At 36.9% G+C, this 24844-nt stretch overlaps 1 protein-coding gene across 3 annotated transcripts in view; it reads left to right on the forward strand.

The window, feature by feature from the left end:
• Positions 1-24844, forward strand: part of POU6F2 (POU class 6 homeobox 2) — a 331080-nt gene that overhangs the window by 252158 nt on the left and 54078 nt on the right. For all 3 annotated transcript variants that reach the window (XM_048297089.1, XM_048297109.1, XM_048297101.1), the window contains exon 6: positions 15642-15788. In XM_048297089.1, coding sequence (XP_048153046.1) covers positions 15642-15788 — 147 coding nt within the window. The remainder of the gene's footprint in view (positions 1-15641; positions 15789-24844) is intronic.

Genomic DNA, 24844 nt, shown 5'->3' on the forward strand with positions numbered 1-24844 from the left:
GTCTTCTCTCTTCTGTTCCTAATCTAGAATTTAGGGGGTTTATGATGTGTTGTGTTCCATGTGTCTGATTTAATATAATTATTTCAATAGTCATTCTTGTGATTCCAGTGTTTATGTTTCAGAACTCTTGTGTTGATATACTAGAATTAGTTATTTCTTTTATTACCTCAACAGTGCATTGCTTCTGTAAATAAAATTAAAGACCTTTAATTTTCTTTATCCTTGGTGCAATTAACCTCTATACACATTTTTTTAATTGTGTTCTGCTTGGGCAATGAGAACATTCCAGAATGTATACATGACATATTTCTTGGTTTTCCTTTGATATAGCCTACCACCTAAATTAGCTGGTAGTCCATAGTAGACTGCTATTTGTTCATTAAAATTTATGGAGCAATCTTGTATTTCATGCATTTTTTTCTTGCATATATACAGTAAAACGCATGCACACACACTCAGAGTCATGGACTTCCAGGTCTCTGAAAAGCATACTGAAGGCAACCGACTCACCTGCGATTGCTTTTCAGTTTCTTTTTTATATTCTTTTTTTCCTTTTATGCCTGTTGTCTTTTGTAATTTGAGTTCAAGGAGGTTTTTCGTACAGGTTTGGCAAATACAGGTGTTCCATGTACCACATTGCCATGGCATTCCTTTCTTTTTATTACTGCATTTTTGTTCTGTAATACTGTAATTTGATTAGTTGCCCATATATTTTTACTTTAAGTTTCCAAATTTATAGTGCTAGCGTTTGACTTTTACATTTCTTACACTGATGTAAGCAAAGACCAGGCCCCCAGCTCCATAGTGCTGCCCACAGTATCATCAACCCTTCTTTTCCACAGCAGCCACTTGTACAGATGAGTCAATGAGGCCTTGCATCCATGGCTACTCATCTCTATCCACCAACTGGGGGCCCGTTAGTGCTAATCATAAACAAGGGGCCTGTAGTACTCTGTAGTACAGCTCTTGTAGTTCAACATACAGTTTTCTTCCCTGATTTTGTTATGTTTAACATCTAGAGATGACAGTAATTTATACAAGTGAGTCATTTTTTCTGCTTAATAAGATAAACTGTTAGGTCTAGAGCTCAGGTTAGCATTATTTGAGTTACTGTCATTCATTTTAAAATAGGAGTTGATAAAAACAAGCTATCATATGTGGCATTTACTACAAGAGTGTGAATAAACAGAAAACCAGAAGGGATGTTAGGATGCTGTCTTGGGGTGTTTTTATGATAATACTGTGTTCCCCTGTCGTCTGCTTATTGCCCAGAAATGGGTCCCGCAGCTTTAAGCTGGGTCCAGAAGAGAGGGGAGAGAAGCCAGGAGAATTCTTCAGCGCAGTTTGTGTTCAAGGACTCACACACACTCCCCTGTGTTCTCACCACTGCAGAGCTGAGGGAACACCCTCCTACTTTTAGCTAGCCTCTTAGCTGAGGCAAGAATTTTTCCCATACTGGCATACCAAAATCCTCTGGTAACTTCTTCCTCTTCTGGAACTGTTCGGCCTGGCTGTGATCCAAGAACCAGATCATCAGACCCTGTGGACCAGCAGGGAGGCTGCAGGGATGCCGCATCCCGGCCTCGGACCTCAGGAGGGACTGAGCCAGCTACAGAGGGAACTCTAAATCCACCAGCTTTCTCTGCAGAGAGGATGTTTATTATCTAACATTACTCAATTGTTTCCTGTGCCCTGTGATGGCACTCTGCTTGTTAAATAAATAGGTTTTTTCACTTTGATCCAAGAAATTCCTTTTGTATCGGTGGGGGGAGGGAGTGCTGAAACCTGTCTTCTGTGGAGGAGACATCCCTTCCAGGGCATTTCCCACTAAACTTGTCTCAAACTGAGACTGATGCATTGGGAATTTCCCCACAACTGCTGTGTCAAGCTTTGTAATTGGTTTATCTTACGAAAAGTGTCTGGAACATTAATGATAAATTAGTGCTTTCTAAATAATATATATGTTATCAGATCACAACTGCAGAGCTAAGACAAGGCTTTCTTTTATGCAGCGTACTCTGATAATGTAAACCAACAAACTTGAACCAGTTAACTTATAAAGAGCAGCAAATCCAGACATACAGTATGCTCTCCTGAATTTACCATTTTCCTATGTAAAATCAGTCTTCACTTGGAAATAGCCTCTTGTCGTTATTTTTACCATTTACCTGCTTCTTAGATAAAAACCTACATTTTGTGAACAGCTTTGCTAGTAACTTACATGTTCATTCATTTCTGTACCGCAGAGGAATTTTTTTGGCCTTCATTAATATTACCTGGATATATATTATGGTAGTGGCTAAAAATACTACGTAAATACATAAATCACTACGTACTGTGTAGTAAACAGAAAAATGTATTCCATATGCAGATTTAACCTGAAATAAGAAAATTTGTTTTATCTTTGATCTTGCCTTAGTTTGGCACAGGTGCATATATAATCCAGTCTTGATGGGCTTTCAGATGTATTATCTAATGAGAAAACAAGCAAACATTGTGAAAGAAAGAGAATTTTATTATTTTTTTTATTTTTCAAACAGGAAATTTAAAAAATGGAAATACGTGAAAGAATTGGACCCCTGGTGAGGTTTTTAGATCTCTACCCTGTGACCCTAATCACAAGACTTCCTTCCTTCTCAAACATAATTATTACTATTTCCATCACATATACTTTGGAAAGTTTTTCTTGTTTCCACATGAAATACTTATTTTCTAACCCTGAACTTTCCTTTTAAGCAAAATCAATGAAAAGCTATTGTTGCTTTTACAGATGCCAGGGAGAATTATTACCATCATAGGCAGCAATAAAAGATATATTTTTGCCCTTGGTAGATTGAATTACTGAGAAATAACCTTATAATAACCTTATAATTACTGTATAAAACACCCTGTTTTAACACTGTTTTTAATATCCATAAAGTTTCTGATTTATTTTTCACATGCCAGCGTCAATGCACTAAATTCTACCTTGGTCTAAACTGGTGCAATTACACTGACCTCTGTGGGACTCCACCTGTTGCATTGATGGCTCTTAAGAGCAATGTTATTTTTGGATGAATATTAGGAACAAAGAGAGAGATCTGATTTCACAGACATTGATTTAAATAAGGAATATAATTTTCTTGAAATAAAAGGAAATATTTTGATGTTCTAGCCATATATCAGGTAAATCTGCTTTAAATTAGGTCTTTGCCAGACCAGTGGGGAGAAGAAGCCTTCTGATATTCCCTAGTATGGGATTCACAACTGGAAATGCCAGGGAAACCTTGAGTATGGGTGAACATGGCGAATGGACCTTTGTCCCTCTCTCCCTGAAGATCTTGGTTCAGATGTCTTAGCAACCTGCAATTCTCAATGGTCTCATAGTCTTCAGGAAAATGAAAGGAAATTCCTGTTTAGCACACTGAGATTGCGTTCTTGCAGCTACAACTGAAAAACCTGGTTCCTTGACTCCTGCAAAAGTAGCAATTTCTGGTTTTGTTTAGGTTATTGAGCTTGTTTGCCTCTTCTACGTGGCTGATGATCACGAGGTCTTCTCCAGGTCATAGTCCTTGCTGTCTCTTTGAGGTGAAACTGGGAGGATTTTTACCTGCCTGCTGATTTCCATTATTGAAAGAGGACACAATTCAACACAGAATAAGTGCATCCTTGTTTCATGTTCAGTTAATACATGCTTAAAACTAGGCCATCCCTTTTCTGCTCACCTTTCTTCTCCTGACATGGTTTATAATATGTGAGTGCCTTCTGTGAAATTTCTTTTTCAAGGGGATATATTCAGCTTTAAGTTTGGAAAGCAAACAGCTCATACCTCGTATTTTGAAAGTAGTATTTGCTTTATCACCTGTATAAGTATTACAAATATGATAGGCATAGTGAAAGAGTTCTGCCTTAGTTGCACTTGGGCTGAGTTCATCACAGTTTCTGATGTGTTGGAGGTACATTTAGAACAGCAGCACTTTCTGACTAGGTTGTCTGCAAAAACATTTCTGACCCTTGACTTTTACTGACACACTACCAGTGACTGCAAAGAGGTCTGCATACTTCACCATTTCCAAAGGTATATTTTGGCAGATAGTTAGGTAGATGTATATGTTCCTCCCAACCCAAAATGGATGAGATTAAGAAAAGGCATATAAGAATGATTTTTTGAAGACAAGTATTTCCACTCAATTTATGTAACACCCATCTGTGAGGGTGATCCATTTTACATTTCCTTTCAAGAAACCATTTTGGTCTGAACTAAATGTTTCAAGTGGCCTGAAATTTATTTATTTTCCATTTTTTTCCACTTCAGGTCTGCTTGGACTGTGTTTTGTTATTGGGTTTTTTCACTTGTTTGTTTGTTTTTAAGGGGGTGAATAGGGTGTTTAAGGGAAATTTTTCAGTCTGCAAAGAGAAAAATCCATTAGTTTCACAGCTGTAGGTGTAAACGTTTTGACTTCTGACTTCAGTGCTTCCCTAGTTTATAGAGGCATAAATACAAAAAAAAAAAAAAAAAAAAAGGAAAATAAAAAGAAAAAAAAACCCAGGCCTTTGGTGAGACTGTTTGATTTAAACAAAATATCAGTGTAATTAGCTAACACTAGTATTTCAAGTGAAAGAATCATTCCTGCTCATTGCAGACTTGAAGCCCATAAGAAATTGAAGGGACTGAATCTCACAGGAGTTTCTCTATTTTAACTAATTGCAACTCTGCTGACCTCATTAAAATTAGATCAGATTTATATTCTGGTAGAGAGAAACCAGAGTCAGACCAAGAACTGGAACTTACGTTATTTTTAGCACCAAAATAATCCCTTGTTTTGTAAAGCACAAGAATTGCTACAGGGCCCATAAATATTTTGTGAATTTGGTCAACAGATAAAAGTAGAAAATACTTAGAACATGAAGAAATTCATCTCTCTGTCTATTGACAGTGCCTTATGGAAGAACAAGAGTCTAGGTACAATAAGGCAATAATGAATTTAATGAAAAAGCTACAGACATTCAGGTTGTAAGCTGAGCTGCTGTTGAAAGATAGTACATATTTTTGCCCATATAGCAGAATTCCTTGGCTGAATGTCTGTGAGTAGATTTCCATCGATAATAAATATGGGGGAAATTATTTACTGTAAATGATAATTAGACTTTTCCCAGGCTATGCATCCAGCCACTAGATATTGAGTAATAACCTAGGCATTATTTTTGACATTCTGTCTCCATGAAAAAAAAGAAAAAGAGAGAGGATGATAGGAGCTAAACTTTGCTATGCCTTTTGTTTAAAATACAGTAATATCACCATAGGCATAAGTTAATATTTGTGTGTGATTTTATGTAATGACATGCATAATGTGGAGTATAAGATCACACCCCAACTTTATCTATGAAATAGAAAAATCACAGTCACAAGAACACACTAGCACAAACTCTCAAATTTACCCAGGCCTGCATTAAGATTACATGCAGGCTAACTAAGACATCTGCAGGATTTCTGCATCAGGTTTTAACAAATTTGGAACTGATCCTTGCAGAAAAAAAAAAAAATTATGCCGTTTATACTTGCAGTCATCACCCACATTCATCTGAGAGTTCTTCTGTTATCTTAAGCAATATGGAGCTATGCTTTTATTATAAGAGGATCTTGGTTTCATATACCCTCTTGCCATTAATTTATAGTGCCTAGCACAGTGACAATTGCAAAGACCTCAGAAACTATACATTCCTAGCCTATACGTTTTTAATTATATTTTCAAGTTTCATTTGCTGTTGGCAACTTGACATTATTTTGATTTTGCTGAGGTGAAATATATGCGTTTCAAATATGGCTTTGAAATTGGTTAGGAATTAATATGGCAGCATTACAGATACAGTAGATATACTGTTTCTTTTGCCGCTCAGTGTGAACTCCCATACGGAAAACCCATTGTGACCAGATTCAGAGTGACATGAGCAAAGTAGCTGATACTGGAGATAAGAGAAAAGGAGTCAAATAGGTAAAAGCAGAAAGGGGGTCTATGGAAGCAAAAAAAATTATACCCACTCCAAAAGAGAGAAACCCAGGGAGGAATCACAGGAAAAGTGAGACATGGATGGATTATGGAAATAAAGCAAAAAAGCAAAAACTGAACAAACAAATTTTAAAAGCCTTCAAGGCAGTTGGTACATTTAAAACACTCTCTATACCTCTTAGAAGAACATAAACAAAATTAAATCTGGAATCGCCCAGCTGATGCTGAGCACAACCCAGCCCCACACATCAGGCTGTGCTACTTCTGGAGCAGGACTTACACTTCATTTTTGGGAGCAGGTTTCTTGATGACAACAATTGAGATGGAAGGGCCTGGGAGGAGACAATGTTCTCTGTGGGAAAGTTACACATGTGGCTCCATTTGTAACATATGTTAGATATGTGGCTGCATATTAACCCTTCTCCCTTTCTACTTCTATAGGAGTTGCATTGAGGGCACAATTTGCATCATATTAAATACACAACTTTATCTACATGTAACTTTATCTACAGAGCAGGACTGCTGGTGAAAAAGGACAAGACTGGGTGTATGTATGTATTATAAGCAGTGGCTTTAAATTGCAGTAGTCAGTCTTGTGCTATCTAGCGTCTTCCAGTATGTTTACCCTCAAAGTAAGCTATCCAAATATGAATGTGGCAGAGGGTTCTACCATCTGAGATGCAGTATGCTCACACAGTGGTCATGCGAGGAGGCTCAGAGGTGTTCATTGCTGTATTTTAGAAAAGGTGTAGCAGCAGTAACCTTCCCATTGACAGACAGAAAAGAGTCAAACAAAGTCACACTTCCAGTCCATCACTGGGCATTCAGAACTGTACTAAAGTAAAAAAGGAGTGTTCAAGGAAAATATTAATAGTATCCTACTGAGGGATCCCCAACATCCTTTTTTACATGCTTTTTTCTCTTTCATAGACTTTGATTCAGCTTACTTATTTCAATGGCTATCACTCACATCTCATACCTATTCTATTGGAAATGTTGTTTGATGTGAAGGTTTTCAAACTGAATGTTTTTTTCAACTTTATTCATACTTCTCAAATCTCATTTTATATACTGAGATTTCAGCAAAACTCAAATGTCTAATTAAAAATCAGTGTCTCAACTGATTTGATATGTCATATATTCTCCATGAAACCTGGAAAACAGAGAGAGAACTTCTCAAACACATGATATCAATTATGATGTTTATGTCATTTTGACTTTGAGGTCAACTGACGTAAACACAGAATTAAATCCTTCCAGCTTTCTAGATACCTGTATTAAGAACCAGATTCAGATTTTGGACTAACTCGTGTCTTTGACAGGAATCTTTCTATCGCACTCAGGAGCTGTTTGTATTGTTCTTCAATTTTGCGTCATATCAGTGCATCTAGAGTAAGGTCCAGTTTGGAGCTGAAAGTAGTGAAAAGAAAAATATTTCACATAGCTGCAGTTTTAGATCTGATCTTGTTCATATTCAAGTCAATGAAAATTCAAGGCAAGCACCTAGCTTACATGAAAGCAAAATTATTTGGTGATGCTATGACATTACAAATAAACCAAAGTATCCAGATGTATTTCCAGCTTCAAAAATTAGGATCTTTGCAGAGCTGCTGAGACAGAATTTTTAAAGAAGCTTTATATATATTCTCAGTTAACAGTGTCCCTAAGTATTAAGTAGGATTTATTCTTCTAAGGGCAAAAGAGAAGGTATGTATGCAGAAGTTTGATTTTTAATAGGAGCATTTGAATAAACAGTTCCAGGCATACATACTAAGACTGCAGATTGTATTGTATTGTATTGTATTGTAGAACAAGGCTTTCAGAAATATTTTCTCAAATACTTAACATGAAGCGTCATATTAACATGGTGTGACCTCACATTGCATTTTTAACATTTATATATGCAAATAGTCATATTTACATGTGCACATGCCATTCACAAATTCAAATTAAAGGCAAATAAATGTTTTAGATTAAGGAGATTATTTTGGTGTGTCTCACGGTTGACACACTTTCTACAGAGGCCAGATCACTGAGACCCAAGTCCTGGGCTGTTATCCGAGAAGACAGATGGCAATTTCCTTCTGATAAGAGTTCGGGTTTTTAGCAGTGAGGGAGCCCTGAAGTAACCATTTTTCTTATAGGGAAAGAATCTTTCAGAAGCCAGATAAATCATTCTAAAATAGACAAACACAGGAACCAAGAAACTAATCAATGTGAAATGAACTGTGTTTCAGCCCCTTTCAAAAAGTTTAGAAGGTGCTTTTTTTCTTTCATTCTTGCAACACGTGGCTACTACTTCAGAAAATTAGAGAATAAAGATAACTTTTTCAGTATTCGTTCCTCTTTTATGAGTACCAATACAATTCATGATTATTAGAGATGCCAAATTTAAGTTAGATGATGTTTGTTTAGAGTACATATGCATCATGCATGAAGTAAACAGTTTTAGATATTTTAAAGACTATGTAAACATAAAAGTAACTCAGACAAAATCAGACAAAACCAAGTAAATCGGACAAAACCAAGATGCCTCTGTTTAACTGAAATCGTGTTCAGTGTGTGCCAGCTTAAATAGATCTGGAATATTTCAAACTTTTAAGTTATATATGTGGACAGTCAGGAACCTAAAGGACAGGAGTCTAGGGTCAGTCTGTAAGTACTGACCTGCTGCTAAAGGGGTCAGTCATCTGCATTTTATAGTTATTTGTATTTAAAGATATTAAATATATTTAAATATATTTACTCTATCTTCTTGTAAACATATAAGACCCAGCCTCAGACATGTTGACAGCTTCAATTTAGTTTATCTTGTAGGATTAGACCCAACAAGCATCCCTTTCTTTTAGTTTCCTCTCCTCTCTTTTCTATTTGTCACTAACAGAGCAAAAAGGAAAGTAGCTGGGGTGGTGTCTGCTCACTCTTAGCCTGTGCCCTGATGTGTTCTTCATTATTCATGTCTCCAGTAGTTTGGTCCAAGAGACCTGGGAATGATGTCTGCTCTTTATTTGCTTTGCCATGGCTCTATAAGAAATACACCCTTTTTATTTTGCAAATTGTTATTGTAGTTTTTCAGACTGGTTCAAATTTGACCAGCAGCACCTTGTTTACAAAGATATTGTGAGAAATTTTGTGCATTCTCTTCTATCCATGTCATATCAAGGCTTACATGAGCACTGTGTACTTCCAATCACCTCAGGTCACGTCGCTTTGCATTGAATCAAGTCATGTCGCATCAGTGATACCACTATCAGTACTTACTTCTGATAGAAAATTCAGCATAGATTTAGACAGCAAATAGCTCAACCACAATAAATGCATATAATGAGCAGACTAAGTATCTGTGAGAACCAGATATTTTAAGTGTCTCTGTCAAGTCGATGCTTTCAGATATTTCAATATCCTTGTCTCTACACTGTATGTTGTACATACATTTCTGATATATGTGCATATACTAAAATATCTGTCTAAGCAGCCTACTTGGAACTCCTACCATCTACAACCATTTGCAAATATAGACCTGTGCAGTTTTGAAACAACCAGACGATGTTGGATGGGTCTGGATAGTATAACTACATTGTACACTCTGTAGGTTGATCATATCACAACAGTGTACAAAAACAAAATGGTGACAGATTCAATTTTTTTTTCATAATTTGAGATTTGCCTGCTGGACATGCTTTCAAATAGTTATGCATGATTAGGCTCTATGACAGCCATTTTATTAGACATTTTACCCTGATATTCATTTACAAATGTTAAATGTTGTAATTATCCTATTATGTAAACAAAAAAGGAGGGAGAGAGGCAGGGGAAGATCAACATTAAAAAAAAAATTCCAACTGATAAGTACAAAACCAGATGGAGTTTCCAAAATGCTTGCTCACATCACCTCTTTGGATTAAATTAACATCTTTTGGTTTATGTTACCTGTGTATTCTCTCTTGACTTTCTTGGGATCTGCATGTTCACAGGATGTTTCAAAATTTGACTTATTTTTACTTAAAAGCCTAAAAATAAATTAAATTGACAGAGCTCAGTCACCCACAACTCTATATAAGTGCTAAGTGGTGATCTTGTTGATTATTATGAACATTTGTTTGGTACTTACTGCTGTTGTATCTAGGTGCTTTCACAGGATTCAATTCAAGCAGTCTTCCCAGTGTCTTTTTTTTTTAATTCCTTCAAGGGACCCTGAGATTTTATGTAAGTTCAGGGAGCTATCAACTGATACTAAGCATATATGCATATTGAAAACAATTAGGAATATAAGCATTAGTACTATGTAAAGAATTTGCCAGAAGAGCTAATGGGGACCCTCAGGGAAACCACACTTCTGTATCAATTCACTCATGTTTAGAAACCAAGCATATGGGTATCTAGGTTGGAATGCTCTGTTTCTATGTCATCAAGGTATTGAAAACATGTGAGTATTGTTGTTGCTAGGTACAGTTTCCAGTTACGGTCATGCAGTGGTGTGGTTGGTTAGCAACGCCCACCCAGCCATTCACTCACTGCCTCAGTGGGAGGGAGAAGGAAGCAAGGTGAGAAAGTTCATGGATCAAGATGGACTGCTTACCAATCAGTCTTGAGGGCAAAACAGATTCAGCTTGGGAATAATTAATATAGTGCCAATTAAGTGAGAAACAAAGACAAATATTAAAACAGCTTTTCTCCCCACTCTCCCAGACTTAATTTCACTCCTTCACTCCTGACTCCTCTACCCACCCTCAGTGAGGAACTATAGTCAGTCCTTAATAGTTCCCTTCTCTTGCTACTTTCTCTTCACACTTTTCCCCTGATCCTGCTTGGTCTCTCCATGGATCACAGTTCTCATCAAGAAATATCCATTTGCCTACTCTAGGGTCCTCAAAGGGCTACAGTGGAGACACATTCACTGCTGTGGAACACCTCCTTCTTCTTTTTCTGACCTTGCTGTTCCCTTTGTTTTGTCTACTCCAGTTTTTTTATCCTCCTCCTCTGCAGCTCCTCCACTACCAAAACCTTTCCATCTGCACCCAATACAGGTGATAATGCTAGTCACAATAACAAAGAAGTTATCAGAATATCCTCAGGAGCCTGTGCTCAGTATGAAACACTCTTTTTCCTTAAGGTCCAGTGACTACTACCCAGAATCTGTCTCATGAGCCACTGAGAAAAAATGGGAATAAATCCCACTATATTTTAACCTGCAATTCTCTCATCAGCTAAACACAATAAAATTCAGATAGATTCTCATCTAAAAATTCCTACAAACACACATGCCATGCTGATAAAAATTTCATTTCTGTGATCAATTTTCACTCATTATGGATAGAAAAGAAAAATGTCATGTTTTTCTGACTCAGAGCCATTGCTGAATTCTTCTCAACTGTTAGACATATTTGTTTTCCCTTGAAAAGCATTGGTTTAAGCAAATACTCACAGCAGCTAATCTAGTAGTGTGATGCTCCCTACAGAAGAGTTTGTCGGAGAACATAAGAGACTGAGGATCTATTGGTCCCTAATCAAATGTAATATTTTTCTACACTAATTTCATCTCTAGGAGATATCCAGAAATGTGATTTTTCTAGCAGTCTTTCTGAAAAAGACTATTTTGTAAAATGAAGTTATGCCTGAACTTACTCCGCAATAAGTCCTTCTATTCTCCATGGCTGCATTCAGATAGCAGCACGCCTTTACTCAGCCTCCTCCACAAATGCTTTAGAAAACACACAAGACGTATATACTGGCACTGCATAAAGTGACTTTACCTTTCAGTTTATAGGCCCATTTTTTCATGTGATGCTCTGGCATCCTGAAATACCTTGACTTTTCACTAGTAAAACTGTTTGTTTTTTTTCTTTATATTTGTTGACTGAATGATATTGTAATGAGTAAAACTGGCCCTTTGATTTCCAGACTAGGAGACTGAAAGTTCAGTAGGACTTGCCTTTTCAGAGGAAAGTGAAATTACTGTGTAGATTATCAAATCTGATCTTGTATTCAATGATAGATGAATGCTTGATCAGTTTCTTACAGCAAGTTCAATGAAATACTAAGTTAGTTTTCAAAATAAAGAGGAAGATGGTATTCTTCCAAAAGATAAAAGTATTTGTGGCTCTCAAGAAAACTGCTTGCAGCATTGACTCTAACACACCTTTCTTCAGATTGGTTTTTTTTCAGATATTGGTTTTTTTAACCATAGAAACTCTCACTTCGTATGCCACAGTTTTAGGATCTTGTAAGTAGTGCCTCTTTCATCCACCTTAATTTCTCAGATTAGTTTTACTTGCGTGAATTCTGTCTACTGCACTGGAATGTCTTCTGCTTTTACTGACTTAAAGTAGACAATTTTCATATGCTTTGCCTTTAAAAGATCAGCTTTGGGAATTCAGAAAAATGTACTAAACCTAGTCAGTTATTAGAATATTCTTCTTCATAAAGTTTGTTTCCTCATATAGTCATGTCATTAGTGGAGGTGTCATTGAGAGGGCTGGCCTGTCACTTTAAACAACGATTACTATTACCAACTGTTATGGCTGGTATTTTGAGTGGGAGAAGAGATTTGGGGACTGGAATTGACAGCTCCAAATATCTCAGCCTTCCAAATTAAATCATGATTTAAATACAGAAACAAAATGGGAAGAGTCCTTTGTGGGATTTTTCACAATATATTTCTAATATTTCCAACATGTATTCTTAGGGATTCAAGCTTCACTGAGAAATTGATAAACCTCTCAAGTTAGAGATTTTATTTTTGAATAAAAGGAAGATTCAATGTGTTATCTTGGTGTCCAGACGTAATGAAAAGAGATGTGTTTCTCCATCCCCAGTTTACACACAATATAAAAAGGGTCAATTGAATAGAGCGTAACTTGCAGTCAACAGCTCCCCAACACACTCAAAGAAAAACGCATCCTCTCCTTTTTAATTGGACTTATGAATAGATAGGGATGGTTTCATATGCACTTTGAAGTCTCTTACCCTGTGATTTGGCCCATTCACTGTATTTTTTCCTGGAACCACTCACTGTATTTTTCCCTGGAACATGATACTATGCAGGGTACCTATGCATATCACAGCCTCTGCCATCATTTTTAATAAGTAGCTTATCTCTGTGATGCAACTAAAAGCAATCCTGAGTGTCTCCAGGGTTTGTTGTAATTAAATTTTATTGTTGTATTTGAAAATGTATATTTTTTGAAAACTGGTGCAAGAAAAATGGAAAAGAGATTCTAGAAGGTGATAGTCTGATTTTTAGAAAGTTTTAACCCTTTTTAGTTTCCAGATTCACAAGCTTATTTATGCTGCCCTAGCAGCTGTTCTTACATGCCTCCAAAGCCCTGAATATAGCAGCCAGTGTAGTTTATTAGCTGATGTAGGGTAACTGTTCAAAGATTATCATTTGTACCTGCAGTGAGATGCTGTGGGATCAGAGGTTCAGTAGGTTGCTAATAGGACTGTAAAAGGCCTTTTCTCAAAGTCTTACACTCTTGCTGCTGCCTCCTTCCTCTCCAAGTATTTACAGCTATAAGGGAATTACTTCCAAGTCCCAGTATTGCCAATGAAGTGCTGTGAAAAAAAGGCAGAGTTTGCCAGCTTCTGATTGGGACAATAAAGAAATGTCACGGTTTTGAACAGAAAACCAACCAGTTTATGTATATTGTTCTCTGGCATTACACTGCCATGCTCAGGCACCACCCAAATCACTGAAGAGTGCATCAGCTACCTTTGCACTCACACCTTTGTGCAGTCAGTGGAATTTCTTGTAGTCTTGCATTCAGGGACTGAGCTTTGCCTTGCTCATTGTGCTGGTCTCAGTTCTCTTCACAGCTTAGCTCGTAAGAACTGCTAATCAAGCATGCATTGCAGTTTTCCCCTTTTGTCTTTTATTCCTGCTTGATTTTCTTGCCATGGGGTGCTGCGAAGCGCTTTTAGAGATTCATATAACAATTTTTCCCAAATCAAAATATTTCCTCCAAACAATGTCATTTTTTCTGTCTGGCATTGCTACTAATCTTTATTTAGTTATTTACTTTACAATTTCTAGAGGGATTGGATGTGCTCAAGGCACCCCTTTAAGCAACACTTTATATCAAGGTTGCATTTATAAATACTTCATGAGGGGCTAATGAATGATTAATAGATGTTTTAATGTATGACCAATCAATTGGAGGTTTTGCAATGTCTAACAGACAAGTAGGTTTCTTATAAGCATAGATTATAACCATATCCGACATCTTCTATTGATGGGTTTCTAAACTTCTATAACATACACACTACTCATATCTGTAACATGCTTAAAACATCTACTAATCACTGATTAATTTTTTATAACCTATTTTGAAGCAGAGCCTGTCTATGGAGTACATCCCTTACTGCTGCTTCTGAGTCTCCATTTCTAAAGGATTGATAACTTACTCATCATCTAAGGACTTAGAACTCCTACTAATATCAGCTCAAACATAAAGCTTTACTCAGATAGCTCTAACATTTTCATCTCAGTCTAAGAAAAAATGTCCCTAGACTGTTTTGTCCCTCAAACTTCTGGCTGCTCTACCCTGCTCATGTGTATTTTGCAAGTTCTGCTATAAAGCAATGATTCTCAGGAAGCAAAGCCACTCTAAAATGTATTTTCAGCCTCTTGAACTCAGTTTGATTGCTCTGAAGACAACTGTCCTAGTGATGATGGTTCCCAGCGTTTTTTTTTTTACACTGTCATCCCTGTGTGCTTGGTTCAAAGTTTGTCCTTTCTCAGAAAAAGATAAGAAAATAGAAACTTCACAATAATCCAGTGGAAAAGCCATGTCCAAGATGACTTTTGATTCTGACAGAGGAACACACATTTCATATGCTTGATAATCACAAGACTTGATAGGAGTGTTCTTCTGTGGGATTCCCCTAGTCTCCTAAGGTGAAAGCCATGACCGTGCTCTATGCTTTCTATCAAGCACTTAGGTAGAGTTGACTAAAGCAGGCAGTACAATTTATTTCCTGAAAATTTATGAGTCCTGGAACTAATCATTCACATTTGAGAAGGCGCATAGTGCTTAGTATTGTATTTTGCAAATGAATTTTGAAATTTTAGTTGATATCTACTGACCTTACTTACAAGGTTGAGTAAGGTTGAGTATTGTAATTTATTTAGATATTGAGACCAATTGTTTAATGACAAAAACTGAAAGGATTTGCAGATTTTTCTTGGGTTCGGGGTCATCAGTGAAATAGTCTCTGTTCTGAATATCCCCAAGTAAACATTCCACTCCCAGTCACATCAGGTGCTAATCTGTCACTGATTGCTATTTACAGCAGTACTAGGCTGCTACACCTGTGGCATTAGCACACTGAGCCTAAAGAAACACATCAAGCATAACTCGATTTAAAAAAAGAAAAGGGGAGAGAAGGTAGGGTTAAAAAAGAGAATTTTATTCTTCCACATTAACATGGAGTTTCCTCTTCCTTTTTTAAAACTATTCATTTTCAAAGCCCCAGAAGTAAGAACCTCTCAAAACTTGAGCTCTTGGAGGAGCAGACATTTTTTTACGTGCAATTCAGTGGGTAAAAAACATTAAAATAACATAAACATTACTGTGCTATCACTTTTATATTATCCAGTTAGCATTATATGTTTATAATGGGTGTTATCATGATATTTTATTTCTTTTTTTTCAGCTGGTTAATAGTCCACTAGCAAGTCAAGCAGCAGCAGCTGCAGCAGCGGCAGCCATGGGCTCAGTAGCAAACTCCCAAGCCTTTGGCAACGCCCTCTCCAGTCTTCAGGGGGTGACAGGCCAGCTCGTCACTAATGCACAAGGACAGGTGAGTAGAAGATGGAGCAAACAGTGAATTCTGATGGCAGGCTGATCTTGGGACAAAAATGAGTTCCGCTTGTATGACAGCAATTTAAAAGTGCACATGTTGAAGATAAATAAATATTGATTTCCCAGACAAGGTAAGAAATGGAAAGTCTGAGAAACAGGAGGAAGTTAGGCACTCTTAGAAAGAGTTTTCAAGCTAGAAAATGCTAAGGGCTTGTTTTATTTTGTTTCAGTCCTTTAAAAATATCGCAGTAGTGCAATACCATGCTATTTTAAAAGTCCAGCAACCCTGTGATTCTTAACAAGCATACCAGCTCTCTTCTTCCACTTACATATGCCTAATAACACACACCTTTACTGAAGTGGTACTGTGCTTCACTTTTTTGCATTTCTCTGGCATTTCTGTATTACTTAATTTCTTAAAAGGCATTAAATGTTTTAAGTAAAAGAAAACAAATTGTAATGAAGTATCGAGGGCGGATTTATCTGGGTGGCTTATGCATTTGTTTATTAACTATGTTAAGCAATTTGCAATGAATATGCCAGCTTTTAAATGCAAATTTGGGAGATTATTTTGGTTTAAAGAAAATTTTACAAACAGAAACTTGAACATTGCTTTAGAGTTAGTCTATCTAAGAGAGAGATTGTGCATTACCTACATTTTGGAGCTGTTTATTTGTTCAAACTATTTCAGTTTCAGTCTTAGTATGATGCAGAAAGATATGCATCTGAATCCATATATGTAAAAATAATTCCTTTGATACAGCATATTTAAGTGCCTTTCAGATTGTGACCACTGTCATTCTTTATTGCATTTATTAGGACTAAAAGTAACACAATGTCTTGTTTCTCTGCAACAAATCTGTCAATATAACTGGTAACTGAGTAATTTGAATGTCATTATTCTAAATGCTACAAATTGGTCATATGGTGATATCCACAGTGTTTATTTGGATGTTAGGCCCTGAAAAACATTTATTGAAATGATTCAGCTTGGATGATATGTGAATCTAAAGTTTAGTTTCTACTCTTACTGTTTACCAGTGAGGAGAAAAAAACGGAAGAGCTGCTTTTCTCCTGGTAATTTTGCTTTACCTAACTGGAACAAGAGTGAGATTTTTTTATTTTGGCCCATTAAAAAATAAAAGTCACCACTTTATAGGACCCCCCCTGGGTTTTTTAACAGGACACATAAACAAAGATGCTTCCTGAGCTTCACTATCACCATCCAAGTCCCAGGAAAAAAAATGCTGACCTTGTTATATTTACTGGGTGGGTGCAGAATTGTTCCATCACTACCCCGAGGGTTGAACGATGGAGCTTGTCAAAGTGAGGCCTTATCTAATGAATCATCTTATCGCAGGTGCACACCACACATATTAAAGGAGGATTGTATGAACAATGTGCCCTCTACCATAACCTTTCAATGTCTACTTTAACCCTTGTTTCAATCCCTTTTCATCAAAAGATCATTTTATGCAGCCAGTTTTAAATGGAGGCTCTCAAAAGCCTATTAAGATTTCTGGAGGGATGGGGTATTGGTTTGGAAGAAAAGTTGGTTATAATACCTATAACTCATAGTCAGATCAGCTCTAACCTAGAAGCCTGCTTGTTTCTATCTCCTCTGTGCTCCAGAAATGGTTCACAGTCGGCACTCATGAGGCACTTGACACCAAAGATGTTCATCGTAAGAGCTGAAGTTTTAAATATAGGCTAATTGTTTTATAGTTTTTCCTTTACATGTTCTCCACAGAAAACATAATCTATGTGTGACCATTCACTGTATCTTTAAAAAAAATACTATTATGAAGATATTGCTGAATGAAAGTTTCCCTCAGGCTGAGTCTTGTTTATTCCAGACATAATGTAAAGTCCAATAATTCCACAGGTTGCAGAGAAAGAGAAAAGAAAGGAAGAATTTTCTCAATTGTTGGATAAGATTGCAGCATCTAGCTATCTTCCTAGCTCATTTAAATAAGGGTTGTCTTTTTATTACTTGTTTTTGTAAATGTTCCTTAGTTTATAATCAGTATTGCAGAACTTGCCACAATACAGATAAATATTGATAGTAAGCATGTAATATAACACACAGTTTTATAATATTCAGCATAAACTCATATTACTTAGAGTCCACTTCTTAGGCTAACTGTCTTAAAACAGGAATATTTAGTGTAATTTAACAACAATCCATAAATTAAATTTCATTCTTTTCAAATTAATGGAATTATAGCGCCTAACCAAGAACCAAAAGATGTTTCTTCAAAATTGGGAGCATAAATGAATAGTAATTTGAAATGCTCCATTTCTGAATAATGTTCTTGGTCATTAAAGAGCCAGATTTGCACCATATGTTAAGAATCTGCCCTTTGAAAATTGCCTCTTTCAAGGAATCACAAGCATGATACCCAAAACTCACTCCTGAAAATATGAAGCTGGATGAATTACTAGAATGTTTGTATGTGCAATCTTTGTAATTACATGCTGTTTCTGTTACAGAAATTCACGGCTTGTAAATGTCCATCTGTCTAGCTAAATATATGGTGATCAGTAATCCCTGGAGACATTAAGCTACAGGTCAAATCCAAGATCCTATGGCAAATTTAAGGGAAATGATCCTTTAAATGACATATGGCATGGCCTTAATTCCCAATAGTCTTGGAGTTCTTACAATTGCAGTAACAAAATCATATATATTAACAATAATTTTTATAACATATTTGTTATTTATTTAATTATTGAACTCACAGTTATGGCATGTTAATTTATTTTTCTTCTTTTGCTTTGGGTGGCAATATGAACTGTAGTAGCAGAGCTTCCCACGACCTAGCCAAGAGCTCTAATCCCTTGAAATAATATGATTAGATCACCTGATTAATTTGATATAGTACAGGTAGAGGACTCTAAATCAAATTTTCATTTTCAGAGGCATATTATGAAGAGCTATTGGCCCATGTAACACTGCTTACATTCTGTCTGCCCTCAGCACTTTCCCGGAAGTGTTTGCAGCACTGGGCTTTCATATCTTAAATTTAAAGGCCAGGGCAGCAGGTTTGCCAGATTGCACCCTGTCAGTAGATTTCAAAGAGAGGCTGTCTACCTATTCAGCTTCAGCCTGCCCTTACAGTAGGACCCTAGTGCCATTGCTGCCCTTGGATTCTTCAGAGGTTTAACAACCCAATATATCTCTTTTTTATGCTGGTTTTGCAAATGAAAGAAAAAGTCAGGAGTTTTGTGTTGGTTTTACTATGTTTATTAAGCATGTGAAATGTGTGCTTTGGCTGTTTTCATGATATTTGTAAGGAAATGAGCCCCAGAAATATGAAAGCAAGGTTGATGAATATGGTTTCTTAATTATCATCAGTTGCATTCATATATGTCTCTTGACTTCAGCAGGATCAAATACATTTTAACTGTCGGTACTGAGCTAGTTTAGTTTCTCTTTTGGAAAGATGGGAGTTGTCTAACAAGAGAAAAATACTACTTAATTCAGCAGTTGCAAAATAACATTTTGTCATAAAAGAAAAGGGTAGCATGATAAGGGTTGGCATAATAAACTGCCTTATGGATAAAGAGGGCAATAGTCTGTTTCCTGGGAGATTAAAAGGAAAATCTAAGTATGTATAGTGTAATTGTATTGTCCACACTTTAATTGAACAGTGAATTAATTGAGATGGCTTCATTATAACCTAAGAATGCCCCTGAAGGAACTCGGGCTTCCTTGTGCCCATGCCTTGGTCTTTAGACATGAAAACCTTCTGTATAAGAAAAATCTTACGCACAGGTCCACCGTGGTACTTAACAAAAAAATAACTAATTTTTGAGTGCTGTAGTCCACAAGTAGCTCAGGAAACTAAACGGAGAGAGAGGCATTGTTGATCCAGTTAGATAATAGGAGTACTTTGGTTCTCATTATTCTGATGAGAGGGTACACATTTGCTCTTTGAGCTTCTTGATGGTAAACGGTGCTAATGAGGCCTGATGGATTCCCTGCTCCTAACAAGCCTCTCAGCAGTGCAAGTGATTACAATGGAGATAGATTTGATGGGATGCACTCCCTTTTGTAGTGTCTCAGCTGCTGACACTCTGCGACATAATCAGGTCACAGAGCCGGTCACAGCCATCAGCAAAAGCCATAGCTCTATTCCTCATTATTAAAGTGCATTATTCAGTTCCAGGCCTTCACAATACTGCCAAAGGCCTTTTTTTCCTCTCCTTTTTTTGTTAAGCATCAGTTCTCAAATACAAGAGTTAATAAAATCATCAGCTAAAGAACTAGTAAATTAAAGAAATGGAAATAAAGTGCTCCCTTTCAAATTCATTGAAGGATCACAATTAAATAAGCAGAGAATTTCTCATCACCACACACTGTACAGTACAATGTAATATGTCATGTGCAATAACAACAGGGATAGGATTTTAAAAAATAACGTTGTCCTCATTTTGGACTGGCTTGGAAAGTGCTAAAGTATCTTTTATGGTGAAGGAAATTTCGGTCTTCTCAAATATTACATGTGTACCTGTAGGTACTATTATTTTCACTGTTTTCTGTAACTACATTTTTTCTGAAGTGAGAACAGTTATTTGCAAACTAAGTTTATGATTCTAAGCAGAACAGCTGTCTTGTCTAAGTTTAAGTGGCCAAGGCCACAATCTGGAAAATATACAATAGGCCACAGTACTAGGACCTCTTTGTTCCCATAGACAACGCCATTACCTTCTTTTGGAGAGTGAGGTAATTATAAAATGGTGTGGAAAGAGGTGTTTTAGCATTTTCTTTCTATTCTGATGATGTTCAGTTGGGGCTATCCCCATTCCAAAATAAAATCTCTTTTAAAATCTAAGGCAGATTTTAATGTAGGTTAGTTAAACAGGTGAGAAAAAAAAATAGTGGAAAGCCTGCATTTATTAGTTAATTAGTTATTAGCTTTTTGTTTCAGTTTTGTTTCAGGTAAATAAAAATAAGATATTCTAATACTGAAATGTATACCTTTACAGGGATTTAAACCATTTCTGTTAAATCCCTTTAGTATGTATTAAGTGACAACAGTATAATTTTGTGCATAGATAAAACCAAAGAGATTAATACATTGCAGGGCAGGGGGGTGGGGAGGGGTTGTTGGTGTTTGGGGGTTTTTTGTTTGGTTTTTTGGGCTTTTGGGGGGTTTTTTTGCTGTGGGTCTTGTTCAACTCCACAATTTTTCCTCCTTTTTCTTTCTGGTAGAGTATGCTATGGTAGCAAATGAGTATGTATACACAAAGTTGCTTATAAGTCTTTCAATTCTCTAGAACCACAGACGTAAGAACTTTTCAATATCCACAGGTTAAAGTTCAGAGTTAGTACTGTGGAATTAGCAGTCATCTCCAAGAAATGTGTAGAGACTGCTATGTGACCTAGTTTTCTTTTTAATACTAGCCAGGAAAATTGGTGGCTACCACTGGGAATGCAAGTTGTGACCACTCATACACTTTAAAGGAGGATGTTGATTGTTTGTTGGGGAATTTTTGTTGTTCACAGTTTTTTAGTTCTTCCAGAAGTTCTAGGAGGCTCAAAATCCTATAATGTGTAAGACTATTAGAGTCCTTCTGAATATGTGCAATTCATACTGTTCTTCAGGTGTTCAGTGTCCATTAGCCTTATCTCTTAACTTACTTTTCTCTTTCTTGTTATCATTTCTACATCTCTTTCAGCTATGCAGCTTTAATACATGGTAACCGCTAATATTTTATCCCTCACAACATCTGTATGTTCACAAAATTCTTAACAATAATTGCTTAAGTAGTGACTGCTAACAATATCTTCCTAGGGCTGAGACCTACAGAAATCTGAGTTGGTGGTATCAGAATGGCATATATTAAGGATATTTCATTAAAAGCCTGGAAAATTAAAAGGGACACATTTTGAGAGACAAGAGAGAGCGAGGGATTGTAACAGTCTAATACTACTAGCATTTAAGAACATTCCTTGGAAAACCCTTTACCAGGAGAATCTGTTTTGATAGGCCTTCATATTAATATATTGAATTTCTGCTGGGTGAAGTCTGACTCTCTATTTTCCCCCTCAAAATTTCACTGTGCTGAATACATGTGGTTTTGCCGTTTGCAGGAAGAAAAGGGAAAAGAAAAAAGATCAGTTGTAAGGGAAGATTTTTTTTTCCATTGGTTTCCCTCCCCACAGCTATACATGGAGGAGGGTGTTTGTCTAATTACCTCCCATGTGAATTTGAATCAAAAGACAAATAATTCTTTTAACATATTTTTGCTGACTGTGTCTTTATTTTGCTGCATTATTTATCTAATATCAGTTGTATCCACAGTGGCATAAATGTAAAAATGCATGGACCAAGCTGTTCGGTCATGCAGATTGGTAGTTTCATGAAGCAGAAATGGACTGAGGCAGAATGAGTCTAACTTAAACCAAGAGCTGACTAGTCTGTTTTGTCTATTTTAGGCAGTGATCACTGCAAAATGGAAAGGATAATTGTGTAATGAAACTTCTATCAGGCTTGGAAATGATCCGCATCTATCCAGAAAAGCCACTGAAATTTCTTTTATCTAACTTGCAGCAAATCTTACTTTTGGTACTAAACTTCACACTTCAGACTGTAGCCTCTTGCCTGGGTTTCTGCCTAAGGTACTGCGTCTTGGACATAGATCTTTTCAGAGGTGCCCAAGTCTTATTTTCAAAAGCAACTTTCATACCTGTAAAAGTCTGAGTTTCCTTCAATCAGAGTTACGAGTCTGAGTGCTTGAAGGCATGTCTATGCACTGTAACAGAGCATTGCAAGCAAATTGCCAGAGACAGTTCATTTATATGTCTCAGTGCTGTACTAGCACGGATTGATGAAGCCAAAACTCTCGGTAGTATGCTATTATGGCTGGACTAATTAATTCTGCTTCTCAACAAGGTGACACAGGATCTAGTTCATTAGTTATTAGCTCTGGGGTCTTGCTAACACACTGTATTATGTGGAGTAAATATACTTTGAAGAGACCCGTAAAAGCCTGAAGCATTTAGGCACTTTTGAAAATGTTACTATTCCACGTTAATTATTTCAAGTCAAAAGTACTGGAAATATCTGTCCTTTTGTCATTGCATTCTTAATCACTTTTGCAAAGAGGAGAAAACCAAACTTACTACTAGTTCAACCTTAATACCATTTTCATGAAAGCTAACCAATAACAAAAAGAAGAGCCTACCACTCCTATAATCTGTTCGTTTTAGCATGAGGTGGTTATAAGCATGAAAAATTTTCGTTGTTATCACCAGTGACATACATCACAGTCAATGAAATCTTTCTGCTCTACAGAGGTTCTTACACTGCTCTCCTTATCATCATATCTTATCACCTTCCAGTAAAGCATTAAGAAACATGACTAGTGATAGTCACAAATTGGTCTTCCTCTCAGCAGAAACTTTGTAGAATAGCGCATCGCGTGTTTGATAAGGGCATTTAGCTTTGTCTGTCTTTGTTACAAATTTTTTTGTTTGCTTGACTTCAAGTTTTGGTTTTGTTTGGATTTTAAAATCTTTATGAAGGGGTTTCTTAGAAATGCATATTGCTTATATTTGCATCAGAGAAAGGCAGACAACAGAAATGTATTAGCTTTTGAAGCAGAATGTGGTGAAGCCAAAGATGATAAACCCATGAATGTTCCTCAATTGCTGTTGGAATCCATTCCAAGTCCTTGACCTTCCCCTTAAAGCAAACTTTGCTGTGCACAGAGAAGGTTTGACTGTTTTTATCCTGGAAGACTGAATTTGGTAATTATAAATTTCATCCACGAGCTTTAGCTAGCCATTTAGATTCCTGGAAAGCAAACCACAGAAGAACTTGAAGGCAAAGACCGAAATTTTCCTAAGTACATTGAAAATTCTTTAAGATGACATAAGCAAAGCAATGGAGAGAGTTGATGCATGTAGGTGGTACCAGGAAAAGGGCTTTCTATGTTACTGATGTTTCCCAAACAGTGGAAATGTCATGCTCGGGAATTTGCATCACTTCAGGAGCTGACAAAGCTGAGAAAAATTTGAGGCCACATCATTGTCTGAACAGAGATGATGGAAATCCTCCTGTATGAGACTTGCATCAGAATGGAATCTAAGAGTACTCTTAATTTCGGACTTCTTCTTATGAGGTGTAGTGCTTTGGTCTAAAATACTCATTACTGCTTATCTTCTGTGAGATAAGAATTAGGAGAAACACAAAGCAGGCACCAAACTTGAAAGAATGTAAAGAAGTTTATTAACAGACCTAAAAGAAGAAAAAAAAAATATACCACACCTTCAGAACTCTTCTCCTCCCCCCACCTTTCTCCCTTCTCCCACTGACAATGTAAAAAGACAGCCCTTCAGATGTTCAGTCTGTTTACCACTTCCATAATAACCTTGTTCAGTCCATTTAGGAAGAGGAGTCTCTCTTGTCCATGCTATGAAAACATTATCACAATGAGACAGCTGCCTGGGTTGGTTCTCTGCTCATATGTGAGTCCCTTCCCCAACTTGCAGCTTTTCCCACAGCTGCTTTCGAGCGTCCACTCTTGAAGGTTTTTGGGGTACAATTTTAAGGTTGAGCTGTTCAGAAACAAAAGTTCTCTTCACCCATCTCTGGGAGCATTTCATCTCTAAGAACAGAGGCCCTTCTCCTTCCCTGGGAGCAAAGGGTCTTCCTCATCTTCATCTTTAGGACTATCTCTGGGAGCATCTGTAGGAACTGAAGTTTTCTCCTTTCCCATTTGGAGCAAAAGTCCTCATCGCTTCCATCTCCTCCCTGTTCAAACTTCTCATGAAATTACAGCTGCATCAGCATCTGCCTATTTCACGCAGGTGCTTTTGCTCACAAGTACAAGTTGAACACGCCACCCCCCATGCCTTCATGAACTTACAACGGGTACTCTGATATATCATAGCTTCACAACAGAATTTCAGCTTTAAGCATCTCCTCTTTCTTCTCCCTCAGGTTTTCAGCTCTTCATAGCACTAAAAAGGTTAATCTCACCTAGGCCTTGCAGCTGGAATGAAGCTTATCACTGTTGGTCACATGATCTCTGCCGGACAGC

Source organism: Corvus hawaiiensis, chromosome 1 (assembly GCF_020740725.1).
Source record: "Corvus hawaiiensis isolate bCorHaw1 chromosome 1, bCorHaw1.pri.cur, whole genome shotgun sequence".
NCBI lineage: Eukaryota > Metazoa > Chordata > Aves > Passeriformes > Corvidae > Corvus > Corvus hawaiiensis.